General features: G+C 36.0%; 2 protein-coding genes across 3 annotated transcripts; one reads left to right on the plus strand and one right to left on the minus strand.

Moving 5' to 3' along the window:
* The first annotated feature begins 1,636 nt into the window (after positions 1-1,636).
* Positions 1,637-9,973, plus strand: LOC306854708 (interferon-inducible GTPase 5-like). 2 transcript variants are annotated; one of them, XM_079392928.1, is made up of 3 exons: positions 1,637-1,695; positions 6,604-6,639; positions 6,726-9,973. In XM_079392928.1, the coding sequence occupies exon 3, from the start codon at positions 6,729-6,731 to the stop codon at positions 7,890-7,892; it is 1,164 nt and encodes a 387-aa protein (XP_079249054.1). In that variant the 5' UTR covers positions 1,637-1,695; positions 6,604-6,639; positions 6,726-6,728; the 3' UTR covers positions 7,893-9,973. The 2 variants fall into 2 exon arrangements, with proteins under 2 accessions (XP_079249054.1, XP_079249053.1); XM_079392927.1 differs by having other exon boundaries at positions 1,647-1,870.
* A 2,381-nt stretch (positions 9,974-12,354) lies between these two features.
* LOC306854912 (hemagglutinin/amebocyte aggregation factor-like) lies at positions 12,355-13,730 on the minus strand (the record flags this gene model as incomplete). Its single annotated transcript, XM_079393226.1, has 5 exons — positions 12,355-12,441; positions 12,595-12,747; positions 12,831-13,019; positions 13,338-13,416; positions 13,676-13,730. 5 exons carry the CDS (start codon positions 13,728-13,730, stop codon positions 12,396-12,398), a joined length of 522 nt encoding a protein of 173 aa, XP_079249352.1. The 3' UTR covers positions 12,355-12,395.
* Between the last annotated feature and the right edge of the window lie 228 nt (positions 13,731-13,958).

The following is a 13,958-nucleotide window of genomic DNA, read 5'->3' on the forward strand; positions in this document are numbered from 1 at the left end:
ATAAGGAGAAAAAAGGAAGATGGTTCTATAAGATACAAGGGAAAGTGGGTGAAATAAGAAATGCAGGGAAAAATAGAAAAGATACAAGATTAAATAGCACACTTCATAAAATGGGTAAACATGAAACGGGGAGGTGTGAGTTTTGTGGACAGGAAGAGACAGTAGAACATGTCATACAGTATTGCCAGAAATATGACAATGAGAGGAGAATTTTAATACAAGAATTAGGTAATAGGAAAATACAATTTATAATAAGATATATTTTACAAAATAATTCGAATAATGAATGTTTTAGTCTAGTTTTGCAGTTCCTTAAAAAAACTAAATTGTGGGATAGAATATAAATATACATTTAAATAAAAAGGGGGAGGGAGAAACTCATTTTGATTCACACTCCATACCAGTTGGTGGCGGAAATACACCATTAAGTTGTTTGTCAACCGCCAATAAAAATCACATGAAGAAGAAGAAGACCCGCTCAGATGACAGTTGCGTCACTGCCGGCAGGAGGGAGCGCCAAATTCAAATAATCTATATTCCGCTTTTCTGAGACTTTTTTTTTCCGTGGACGGTCTCATTATGTTTGTAAAACCGTATGCTGCAACACCGTGTTGTTTTTTTACCACCAAGACGCTGTTTTTGAGCGTAATTTATTCCATAACGGACGCGAACAATAACTCTCTGAAGAAATGAAACGTAAACAAAGGAATATTCATCCTTATTACAACGTTATTGTTTCACTGGACTAAAAGTGCTCGCTGGTATGTTTTTCTGTGGACCCTTACCTCTCTAACTAAACTGGGATTTCAGCAGTGGACGCGTTTGTGGCTCGTTATTACAATGATAAAGGTACGTACGGCTTTTTTACTCTGCGTGTTTGGATGTGTACTGCTTACACAAATGTAGCAAATTTGTGCCACTCATTCCTTATAAGCTTTCCATCGAAAAACAGCGATCTGTCGTCGATGCTTGAGGCTTAGACCCTCAGAATGATATATAGTTTGTCAAGATTAACTTTGTCCCGTTTCATTTATTCTATTAGAAAACAATGACACATGCAAACAAAGAGCGTTCAGTGCGACGTCGCTCTGGTGAACGGTAACAGGTTATTAAAATTAATAACTAGAGAAGGCTAACTATATTCAGCTTGCTTCCATTTAGTGAGAAACTAATTCAAGCCTACTTTTCACTTGAATTAGAAAAAAAAAGCTTTTCTGGTCTTCAGTGATGCGAGGATAACGTTTGAACATACACACAATATCTGAGTGAGACCCGAGCCAATTCATAAAAGAACAATGTAGATTTAAAAGCACACGTCCGGTTTTGTGCGAGTGAAGGAAATCCGCTTGCGAGTGGAGAGATTCGTGCTCGCGCATTACATGATCGCGTAACATTATGCGCTCTCGACATTTGTCATTTAGATCACGCTAAAATGCCTAAAATTAATAAAGAAGAGAAGAAAGCAGCCCTAGGCAGCTGCCTACACATGCCAAGATACGCCAGATGCAGTTAGAAACTGAAAACAAGCCTATCGCAAGACATCTGGTAGGGGGGGCACCTGGGGTGGCCAGCCAAATTTCAGGGGGGGCCGGTGCCACCCCTGGCCACCACGTAGACACGCCCCTGCAAGAGTGCTATACTGCTTCATTACACAAGCAGACTAGCTAATATTACCCCGAAGAGGACAGGAACTTAGTAAGTTTTCCGTTGTTTATCATAGCCATAAACTTAAGTTTTTGATCACCCCTTGTATGTTTAGATAGCACGACTATTGTACCTTGTAGCTTAGATTTATTTACATGTTTGCAGTAGAAACTGTTTAAGGCAGTGACTCGGCACAGCCAAAGATATCGAAAGTATATTTTTACAGGCAAGAACTTTACTTCCTTTTCTCTGTAACCTTTTGTCCTTCAATGATTGTAAAACTGAATTTTATGATCTTTAATATGACATATTTAATGGTGCCATTCAATGTCATTGTGCGGGGTATAGTTGAAACACAGTCTCAGTTATACCCGCTGTTGAATCCTATTGTGGGGGATGAACTGATAGCTATAACTGCTTCTGAAACCACAGTTAGTAACTTAAAAAGAGTAAGCTGATTAATGAATATGTGAATGAGTCACTGTAGGTAGTGAATAAGTGAATGTTATTTGTGCTGTTTTTACAATTATACACAGTTTTTGTCATTTGTTTTAACATGAACTATTCTTAATTTTGAGATTAACAACTCTAACTAGTCTTAGTTTTCAGAGAAAAACTATTATTATAACTCTTAACCTCTTGTTGTTAATAATAATATATTATAACATGAATTAATATACTATATTATTATTAAGGTAAATGAAGTTTTATAATGCACCATGACACTTCCAAGTTTTAAGGGTTTATACAATAACATCATGACACTTTATCAGTCATGACTAAGCAGAAATAGAAATGTCAAATCTATAATGCTATATAGGTTTAAGTCAATCATGAGGAATTCTGAATGCTTTATAATCCCTGACAAACGTGAATATAATGTGTATACAATATTATGGATATTGAGTTTATCGATCAGTTAAGTTTATCCATTGTAATGCAAATCTTGGTTTTAGGCAATTCCTATGTAATTTCTGTGTAATGGCAATAGTTTGTGAATATTTTTTTTTTTATCAACAACACTCAGTGTGAGTGCTAATCAGTAGAAAGGGGCGTTTAATTCACGCCCATGTGTAGAAATCGAATATTCAAGCTGTTTATTCGTTTTTCTACCCCTGAACAAAAAATTAAAATTTAAGCTGAATTATTTTTTATTTCTTTTTATTTTTCTACTTTCAATATTAAATAAAAAAAACCGAATGAACGAATAATACATGGATTTTTAACTCTAGGGGAGTTGTAAAATGAGCCTATTTTCAAAAAAGTGGAGTGTTCCTTTAAAGCAACGTCAATCTTAAAATCTTGAATCTTCAAGCTTTTCAAACTGCTTCAAACTTTCTGGCTATGCTATTTACATTTGGAATTTATCAGCTTACATAATTTCACTGCATGTTTAAAAATAGTTAAGGGTACACTGAAAATGCAACACCTTATAATATGACCAAATGGTATATGACATACAGTAGTGTTGTCAAAAATATCGATATTTCGATAAATATCGATACTGAAATATCTGAACGGTACCAATATTAATTTCCCGAAGTATCGATACACCGATACTAGCCGAGCTGTCACTTCCACTTCTCTCCAAAGGCGCGTGGACAAGCACCACACGTGACCGCACTCGTCTCCTTCGCTCTGGTTAAATAGCAAAAGTGAAGTGAATAGAAAGACTGCTCTGGTTGTTAAAGAACACAGCAGGAGCGCTATCTGTAGAGATCTATGATCTCCGCGATGCAGAGAACGCGCACGGAATCCAGTCATAAAAACGGAATTTACAGTTTAACGCGGAATGTCACGAAATTTGTCAAAGTTTGGATGAATTAATCAAAAGTAGGTCATTACACTTAAATCAAATCGCGATAAGGACTAGTATCTGTAAATATTAAGGTGCAAAGGTCGATTTAAATATGAATCCTGCATGTTCTGCGCGTCTCTGTGTGAATGTGCTGCGCGTGCGGTTTTGTTTACTAATGTGGCGCTCGCGGTGATTTCAGCGTCTGCCGTCTCAATGAGGACATAAATACATCAACAATATCTCCAGAACTGATCTGAAAGGCACTTTACCAGCATTTTACCATTTAATTCGAGTAAAACTAGCTTCATATCATACACACACAGAACTTTAGAAGTATTCACGGCAACCCGTCAAAATAAAAGTTCGGTTTAACTTAATTACTATTATTTAGTAGAATGTACATAATACTACTACTTACTACTACTGTTAATTTTTTTAAAGAAATAATCACAAAATATTTTAATTTTAATAGTAAATCCCCTTCATTTGCCAAAAATGTAAATGTTTAATTTTCATTAATTCAAATATAAATGAATTAAAATTGTTTTATGCCTTCATCTGATATCCAGTAAAATTTAAATACACAACACAGAATTTCTGAGGGGGAAAACACATTTCATAAGGCTACTGTAAGAATAAATACAAATTGTTTGTATGCATTCAAATAGCCTAATAGACATGCTAAAACACAGAATTTGGTAACAATAAAACATTTCATACGGCCCTAAACGTGTCATTTTTGTTACACTTTTAATAAATTAAATGTTAAATTGTATAATTTTCATGATTTTAATGAATTAGACATGCTTTTAGATTAATAGCATTTAATTTGACCATTAAAAAAAAAAGAGTCCAGAAAAATTCAAACGGAAAAAAACGGAATCCAGAAAAATTAAAATGGAAAAAATTGCATGTAGAAAAAAATAAAACGGAATTTGGGGAAAAATAAAAGGGATTTCATAGGGCCCTATATCTGGAAATATTTTGGTTATGAAGCAAATGAGAATATCAACAAATAGAACTTTGGATTTTAATTAGTACATGTATTAGTAAACGTTAGTTTCAATTAACTAAGATTAATAAAAGATTAATAAATAAATCAACAAATGCAGTACCTCAAGACATTTTTTTTGTTCATGTAAAATATACCGCATGTTCTCGACTTGTTACATTTATCTTTAAATTTAAAAAATTACCCCCTTAATATTGTGGCAGTTTTTTTCACCGTGGTATCGAAAATGGTATCGAGTATCGATATTTTTCAAGGTATCGTATCGAAGTTAGAAATTCCAGTATCGTGACAACACTAACATACTGTGCCCTTCACAAGTATTGGAACAGTAAAGACTAAATTGCTCTGTTGGCTGTGGAGTCAAGACATTTACAAATATGATTAAAAGATGAATATGAGACAAAACTACAGAATTTCACGTTTTATTATTAGCTGTTTCAACACATACATGTTTTACCAAATAAAAATAACAGCACTTTTAGAGTTCTTCCCTCTTATCTGATGTGAGCATAAGTATTGGGACAGTTGAACATAAGGCAGATATAAAAGATTAAAAGCTATTATTTAGTTGCAGATCCCTTGCACACAATCACAGCAGTGAGTCTGTGACCCATAGACATCACCAGACTCTTGGTCTCATCCTTTGAAATGCTTTTCCCAGCCTTTAATACAGCCAATCCCAATTGTTGCTTGTTTTGGGGGTTTCTGCCTTTACTCTCCTCTCCAGCTGCTGAAATTCATGTTCAATCCGATTTAAATCTGGAGATTGACTTGGGAAATCTAAGACTTTCCATTTCTTTGCCCTTATAAATTCCTTGACTGAACTGGCAGGGTGTTTTGGGTCATTGTCCTGATGCAATATGAAGCACTTCCCAATGAATCTGGTGGCATTTTCTAGAATATTGGTAGACAAGATGGTTTTGTACCCTTCCAAATTCATTCTGTTACTGTCATCATACATTAAGTCATCAGTAAAGTTGAGAGGGCCTGTTCCAGAGACAGCCATGCATGCCCATGCCATGACACCACCTCCACCATGCTTTACAGATGAGGCTGTATGCTTGGGATCATTGCCGTTCCCCTTTTTTCTCCACATTTTTGCTTTCCCATCACTTAGATAAAGGTTAATCTTTGTCTCATCGGTCCATAAACATAGTTCCAAAACTCTTCTGGCTCACCTTTGTGCTTTTTTGCAAACTCTAATCTTGCCTTTCTATTTTTGGTGCTGGTCAGAGGTTTGCATCTTGCTGTGTAGCATCTGTAATTCCGTGTCAAAGTCTCCTGAGGACAGTAGATTGTCAGAGCATCACCCCAGCTTTCTGGAAGTTGTTGGTGATTTTACAGACACGTCTTTTAGGATTCATTTTCACAGCTTTTATGATTTGTCTGTCATCAACTACTGTTGTTTTCTCATCCGATCAGGTAGTTGTTGGTTGCTGGTGTCGCTGCTGGTTTCCATACTCTTGATTTCTCCATGCCCTTCATTTTTGCTAGAGCTCTAACTGACTTCCTCTTTTCTTTTAGCATCCAAATTGCTTGCTTTTCTCTCAAAGTCAGCTCCCTCATCTTCATCCTGGTTTGTGTGTGTGTCATCATCGATTGCAAGATTCAGAATGCAGAAGTAATGGATATAACTGATACGACACATTCCCTGCTTTTAGAAAGACCTGTGAGGCAACTGTTAAAATACTTATGTTCACATCAGATAGAGGGATGAAACTCTTCTTAAAGTGCTGAACTTCTTAGCTGGTTAAACATCTATGTGTTGAATCACCCAATAATAAAATGTGACATTCTGTAGTTTTGTCTCATATTCATCTTTTAATCATATTTGCAAATGTCTTGACTCCACAGCCAACAGAGCAATTTTGTCTTTACTGTTCCAATACTTTTGGAGGGCACTATATATATATATATATATATATATATATATATATATATATATATATGCAATATTGTGAAAAACAATTTCACACTTTGCTAATTCATGCAAAATCATGAAATTAATTCTAATAATATATTTAAGTAAAATAAATCTACTTTTGATCTCTGGGATTGTCTTTTGACTCTGTAGTTATGATTGTTGTTCAGTGTTGACAGCACAATTGAGTCATATTGGTTTAATAGTCAATTTCTGTACTTAAACCAGGTGTTTCATTACTCCTCCTGGAACCAAGAAATTCAGGTAATTAGAATTTTCATTTACATTATTTAAATAAGAATCATGTCTCTAATTCTGAGCATTCACTAATGTTTAAATTTGCCGTTCAGAACATGGAAAATCAAGACCCTGCTGTTGTTGATGCAATCAAGGGATCGGGCGAGTCCACTCTGGAAAAGGCTACAGCAAAAGCCAAAAGAAAATTTGACCAGTTTCTTAATGTCTCACTTAACATCGCTGTGACTGGAAAGACAGGATCAGGAAAATCCTCCTTTGTAAATGCACTCAGAGGTCTAAAGGATGAAGATGATGGAGCAGCACCTACTGGAGTCACAGAAACTACAATGGTGCCTGCCCAGTATGAACATCCTGGAATGCCAAATGTGAATATCTGGGACCTGCCAGGAATAGGAACCCCAAACTTCAAAGCAAAAAAGTACCTGAAAGATGTCAAGTTTGACACCTATGATTTCTTCATTATACTTGCCTCAGAGAGGTTCACAGAGAATGACATCATGCTGGCTAAAGAAATAAGAAAACAGAAGAAAAGCTTTTACTTTGTTCGTTCCAAGATTGACAATGACATGACTTCAGAGAAAAAGAAAAAAGGATTTGATGAGCAGAAAGTTCTTTCCTTAATAAGAGAGGATTGTCAGAAAAACCTGAAAGAACTGGGAGACCCCAACATTTTCTTGATATCGTCTCATTATTTGGAGAAATATGATTTTGAATCACTTGAAAACACTCTCGAAGATGATCTTCCAGAACACAAGATGTATGCTCTTCTACAAGCCTGGCCGGTGTGTTCTGCTGCATCTCTTGAGAAGAAGATCAAGATGTTTGAACTGATGATCTGGGCTGTATCTCTTGCCTCTGCTGGTGTAGCAGTTATCCCAGTGCCTGGCCTATCAGCAGCATGTGATGCAGGTATGGTTGTGCTTTTCCTCACAAGGTGCTACTATGCATTTGGTTTGGATGATAAGTCACTGACAAGGCTTTCAGAGAAGGTTAACAAGCCCCACCTGAAAGATATGGCCAAATCTAAATTTGTTACTGCCATCCGAGAAAAAGCACTGATCAGATTGCAAGTGTCTGCTGCGCTCGCTGGCATTGCTGCTGTTGAATATCTGTTTAGTCTCATTCCAGGTTTAGGCAGTGCTGCTGCTGCAGGAATATCCTTTGCTACCACTCAGTACCTCTTGAGAGAAGGAGTGAATGATCTGGCAAATACGGCTCGAGTTATCAGAAAAGAAGCTGGGCTTGCTTCTGTTCATTGAGATTGTTTGCTGATATGGGGTTTTGCAAAAAAAATATCTTAATATTAAAAGAATTTATGCCAATGTGCATGCAAACCATATACAGTACTTGAATATGTGATCACTTTCATTTGTTACTGCACTTTTTATATTTTATCCATTGCTATAATTTCCCATTACTTTTACTGATTGTTTTATCTCAAATACAATAATCTGTTTTAAACAAAATTAAAGGTTGGATTTTCTGTGGTAAATGACAATAAAACTTTATTTAACTTTTCATTTTCATTGATGAATTCTGGGTTGTTGTTTTTTTCCAATATCAAATATAATGTATCACACATTATAAAATACAAAATGTTTTTTATTGGCTCTTTGTGATAACTGTTTGTATATGCAGTTAAACTATACTCCCAATATTATTTGTTGTTTTAATATAATATTTTTCCTAAATCTACTTAAGTATACTAAAAGTCTTGACTAATAAATTACCTACTGTACAAATATACTTACTACACTCACTGGCCACTTTATTAGGTACACCTGATAGACGGCTCGTTCACACAAATATCCAATCACAAGGCAGCACTCAATGCATTTAAGCACATAGACATGGGCAAGACAATCTGCTGAAGTTTAAACTGAGCATCAGAATGGGGACTTTGCGTGGTTGTTGGTGCCAGACAGCTGGTTTGAGTATTTTAGAAACATCTCAGGTTATTCGTGTAACCATGCTTCCCTGAGAGCAGAAAATGCGTTGTTGTTTTGAAACAAGAAGCCTTTTCTCTGAAATGCTGAAGCCTTATGCAATCGCACTATTGTGGTTGCAGTAGGCAATGGTTGTCTTTAGATCTTTTGATTGAGAGATGGCAACCGAAGTATCTAGTATGTTTTTACATGGCAATGTAGCGTTTTGATCAATCAGACACACAATTTTGCATTTGATTTAACAACTCAATTAGTTATTAGATTAACAAATGGTCACAGACTCCCCACCTAATACACATACTGGTGCTGGTATGTCTGTCAATGACTCCAGGCCTGATAACACTTGTTTTATTGCTCAAAAGAATGCGGGTAGAGCAACACTTCCTCTTAGGAAAGACGCATTGCGTCATAAAATGTAATTTTCTCTAATTAATTCATATAAAAACCTTTCTTTGAATGAACACACATATCTTTAGGTCATTGTGTATATTATTACTGTTCTTGTATATGTTTTTGTGTGTTGTACATCATTTTCTGCATGCTAATGATAGATCACTAGTTAATATCACTCTAGCTGTATCATGTTTAGTCTCTATCAATTCGTCTTTGGATGATCTAATTGAGAGTGAATATTACATGTTGATACCTATGCAACATATTAGTGTCCTAAGAATCTTTAGAAGTTTGTGCATTAACCCAGCTGAATTACCTATGCAAATTACCATGTTCAGAGACAAAGGGTCATAAAACTTTCCCTCCAAAAATCCAGGACTCTATTGGGTATTTGACTCCCCAGAGGTGTGACCCCTATAGCAGATAAAGCTCCCACTTCAGAGATGCCCAAGCAGTCTGCGGTTTTGTTAGATCCTAAGAGGATGTGAGCTAGAACTTTTTCTGACCCTGTAAGTTTTTGTGCCAGGCCTTTGCGGCCTTGTCTTTCCATTCAACCAAGCTCCTTGGACCTCAGAATGATCTCTTTCTTAGCTCTTTTCCATTCAAACCTTGGAAGAACATTTCTACCTGAGAACATTTTTGGAATTCATCACTCTTCAACCCGGAAGAACGTGATCGGGAGTCCAAAACTTTGAAAACATTAAGACTTTCATCTGAGACTGCATTCCAGACACTCGACCCGACCAAAGGCAGTGCAAGTATAACATTTAACTAAACGAAACAGAGGTTTAGTTAAAAGTTATAGACCCCATTATAAATGGTGCTGATGGTTTTACTCAGGTGGTTAAATGACTTTCTCCATAACTGCATTCTCTGGTTTTCCTGATGGTTTTATCCATCAACTATCATTTAGCCTTTCCCATGTATAAGTGATTGTATGTTTGTTTGTTTGTTTGTTCGCTGATAAACTTTTGTAATTTGAATAAAGATGAATTTATATTAATTTCATAGTTTGTCCAATTTATAGTTTATGCAAAGACTGTTTTAAGTTCAATTACATTAAAAGTCATATTTTTTCAGAGCCTATTAAGTGTTAAAAATAATGGCTTTCAAGTATAATGTAATGTTGAATGGCTATAATTAATAGCTAAAATTGAGGGGAAATTAATGTAGAGATACCAGTAAAATTACTGGTATCAATGATACTGGCCTTCATTAATAGTACATACCTAGTAAAAATGCTATTAAACCATATTTAAAACATGCCATCTTTATGTTGTTTTATTAATTTGGAGGTTCACTGTGAAATGATGATACCATAAATATATTAATAAGCAATTAATTACAATTAATTACATAAAACATGTGTGATTAGTTATTTATCACTACATTAGCACTAATGTTAACCTTTCATAGATGTTGTTATTATTGGTATTGTAGGATATCAGAGACTGAATCAGACCATTTTAAGATGCATTAGGACACTGAAACCTGAGGAGCTGGAATGCAGAGAGGCCTTAAGGAACAGGACGTCATAAATCTAGTTGGAAGCAAGCAAATCCCAACTAGCAAGCCTCTGTCACCAAACAACTTGCAACACTGAAGAAAAAGAAACACTTATTGATAATTCCAATTCAAGAAGGAGACTGTCAAATTTGTTGCAAGTAATCAAGACTGATGTTCACACGTAAACCTGTGATAGAAAATCATTAGCTACAGACTCTTTCGGGCGTGTCTCCACACATAAAAGACCGTCCAAACCAACATTCCTTCTCTAAAGAACATGCATTCGTTCTCCTTAGAACTATACAAAAACTTTCTTCTCCATATGCACATAAAATCATCCTAAAAGGACATTTTTATGTTGTACCCACATATCATGTTTTAATCAAATAATATGTATGTCTTTTTAATCATTATTGAATAGCTCGAGCCTTAAAGATAAATATTGCATATTTAGTATGTATGAGCTTGAAAATCCATGATGTGAATGTTTCTTCCAATCAGTTCTTTGTCAAGTGCATCATAGTCTTATTATGAAATCATGTTCAGAAAGGTATGCTTTGCCAAGGCCTGTAGAGTTTGGACCATGTGACTGATAACAAGCTGATTTATGATGTGAAGAACACACCCTAGCTAAGCAAGGACAGTTTCTAATTGGTCAGGACCGTCCAGATGGGACGGTCCAGAAGCTGAGTTTAAAACCTCAGGACATCGTAAAATACACTCTCTCTTACTTTTACGCCTGCTCTCTGACTCTCGTACCCTTGTCCCTCTCACCGCGTGCTGCCCTTTGAGCATGCTCTGGCCTCATGTGCCATAATGAGAAGGAAAACAACTTAGTCTCGTTACATCTTTTTTTTTATTCTTTTACTTTAGTTTATTTTCTTTCCGTGGAGTTTCGTGTTCTAATGTAAGTTTGCTAAAGTCCAGCTCCGACCCGTTTCAAACTTCAACCAGAAAGAACTCCGCATCCTCAGCCAACGCCCAAAGACGTCACTTCAAAGACTACTGAACTTCCAGCCAATCAGACACTTCGGGGAACCCCCCCTGTCTGCAACGAGGACACAACTCCGTTACACAGGCAAAGCAAGCAACACACCTCCAGATTCTAACAGGTTCTAATTGGTGACTTTAATGTAAATTTTAGCCTCATTGAGAAACTCAAAGCGAGGGTTAAATAAGTGATTGATGGTTGTTCAGGTCTATGCAATAGCACATATTGCTGTGAACTTGGGATTTCACATTTCCATTCTCTTAAACTCATTCTTTCCTCACTTTCTCTCTTTCTGCAACGTGTGAATGCTTGTGTTCGTGTGTTAGATTAGTTTATGTCTTAGGTTTATATAAATAAAATCTGATTTATATTTTAAAAGAGAAGTATCTTGTGTTTTCTGCTCACAAGTTAATGCCTTAATCTGTCGATTTCGTTACTGTGCTATTTAATAGTGTTTTCACTATATTTTGGATTTTAATATCCAGTACAGAGTTTGTTATACGGCTCGTTCAGTGAATCGCCGTAACACTGATTCTGTTCAAATCCCTATAAAATCATAAATGATTCCCTTTGAGCTAAATTAAACTATTTGTTTAAATTACGTATTAATATTATATGTAATAACCTTACAGTATAATATTTGTTTATTTGTAGAAAATTCAGAGTTGTCTCAGAGTCTGTTCCATAAAAAGTAATCATATGCTAAATACGGTTCAAACGCTATTATTTTATGAAATGGAAATTATTATTATTAGTCAAAATATTAGCATCTGGAAATTTTATTGATAATTGCAAAAGTACTGATTTTGTTTCCACTAATGGCTTCAGTACTTCATGACACTCATGAATTCTTGGGTCAATAATGATGACGTTACTGTTCCATCTTGTGTTTATTTCAGATTTGAGATGATTTGCATTTGAGAATCTCAGCATTGTACTTTAGCACAATACTTGTACTTCCAGCGCCTGTCTCTGAAAACATTAAAAAAGATATCGTGTTAGCGTTGAAAAGGGATTCCTGTATCACATTTGCGTCACCTTTTTACTTTCTACCGAAAACCTTCAACTCAAAATATTCAAGAGAGAAAAGATCTGAAAATATTACAAATTTCCTACTTTACTTACTCTTGTCTATTTGCATGGTAGCTTTCAGCACCCACCAGGTAGCTTTGGTTTGGTACGCTCCAGTGGAAGGCCTCATCAAACCAGTTCACGTAAGTCGTCCACTGGCAGTTATTAGTACAGTAGCCCTTACCTCTACAGCAGTAATACTGCCAGCTGTGTGGAAAAAAGAGTATAATTGACATTAGCTCAGGTGAACTCACACAAAACATCAAAATCCGTCCAAAATCAGAGCTCACCGCCTGTCCTCCTGCCTATTGCCGTGGTAGCTGGCCATTCCTGTGATGATGTGGTGTGGTGGACACTCATAGGTGAACGCTTGGTCAAAATCATTGACGTAAGGTGACAAGAAACACTCTCTGCCAGTATCAAAGGTGTTTTTACAGCCGAACTCCCACATCCGGTCCTCACGAGTATTATCATGTTGGCTTGGTTTGTTCATTAGGCAAGGAAACAGTAAGAGGCAACTGAATTATCAGCTTGATGTTCTCATTATATGTTCTGTTTCGTTACTGTAGTATTATTTTTGAGAATGTTCAATTCCTTTGAAATGGAATATTGACTCCACTTTTCTGGGGTTACAAATAACCAAGCATATTTTATGGCCAATAACTTCCATCTTAGTGTAAACTACATCCACTGATCCACGTTTTTGTAGACCACATTGACCCATGATGTTTTGACTTTTACTTTAGTAGAACATTTTAACAGTATCTATACAGAAGTACAGTCAGCTTTTTACTCACCTCTTTATGTAGGATATGGACTGTCCTGCAGGGCAGTCAAAATCTAGAGGCTCGTCATAGCCGTTTTCCCAGCGTAACTCTGTGGGATTTTATTCAGACCGAACACTTAAGAACTTGACAAGCATTTCCATCATTTACATTTACATTTATGCATTTAACAGACGCTTTTATCCAAAGCGACTTACATTGCATTCAAGTTACAGTTTTTACATTTGATCAGCTCTTGCTTTCCCTGGGAATCGAACCCATGACCTTGGCGTTGCTAGCGCCATGTTCTACTATTTAAGCTACAGGAAAGCCATCAGTTTGTAAAAACAGTTTTTCATAAAGTTTCTCACCTTGTCCACTGGCCAAGAGACCCGTCAGCAGGATTAACAAAGCAGCTCTCCCCATGGCGTTGTTGTGAGAAACTTGAGAGAAAGGTATGCTTTTTATAAAGACCTTTTGGTCACATGTTATGTAAGGTCAGTATGTTATTTAACACGTGGGATCTAATCATGTTTGAACAGGTGGGACTGATTTCATACAACAAGGTTATTTTTTATAAATACACATGCTGTGCTAAAAAAATAATCATCCCTAATAATTTTTTAGCAGACGTTTAAGCTGTTTAAAATTGGA

Source organism: Barbus barbus (genome assembly GCF_936440315.1).
Source record: "Barbus barbus genome assembly, chromosome: 3".
Classification (NCBI taxonomy): Eukaryota; Metazoa; Chordata; class Actinopteri; order Cypriniformes; family Cyprinidae; genus Barbus; species Barbus barbus.

What these genes read in the sequence shown, in the direction of transcription:
- LOC306854708 (XM_079392928.1), top strand. Translation starts at nt 6,729, where the DNA reads ATGGAAAATCAAGACCCTGCTGTTGTTGATGCAATCAAGGGATCGGGC.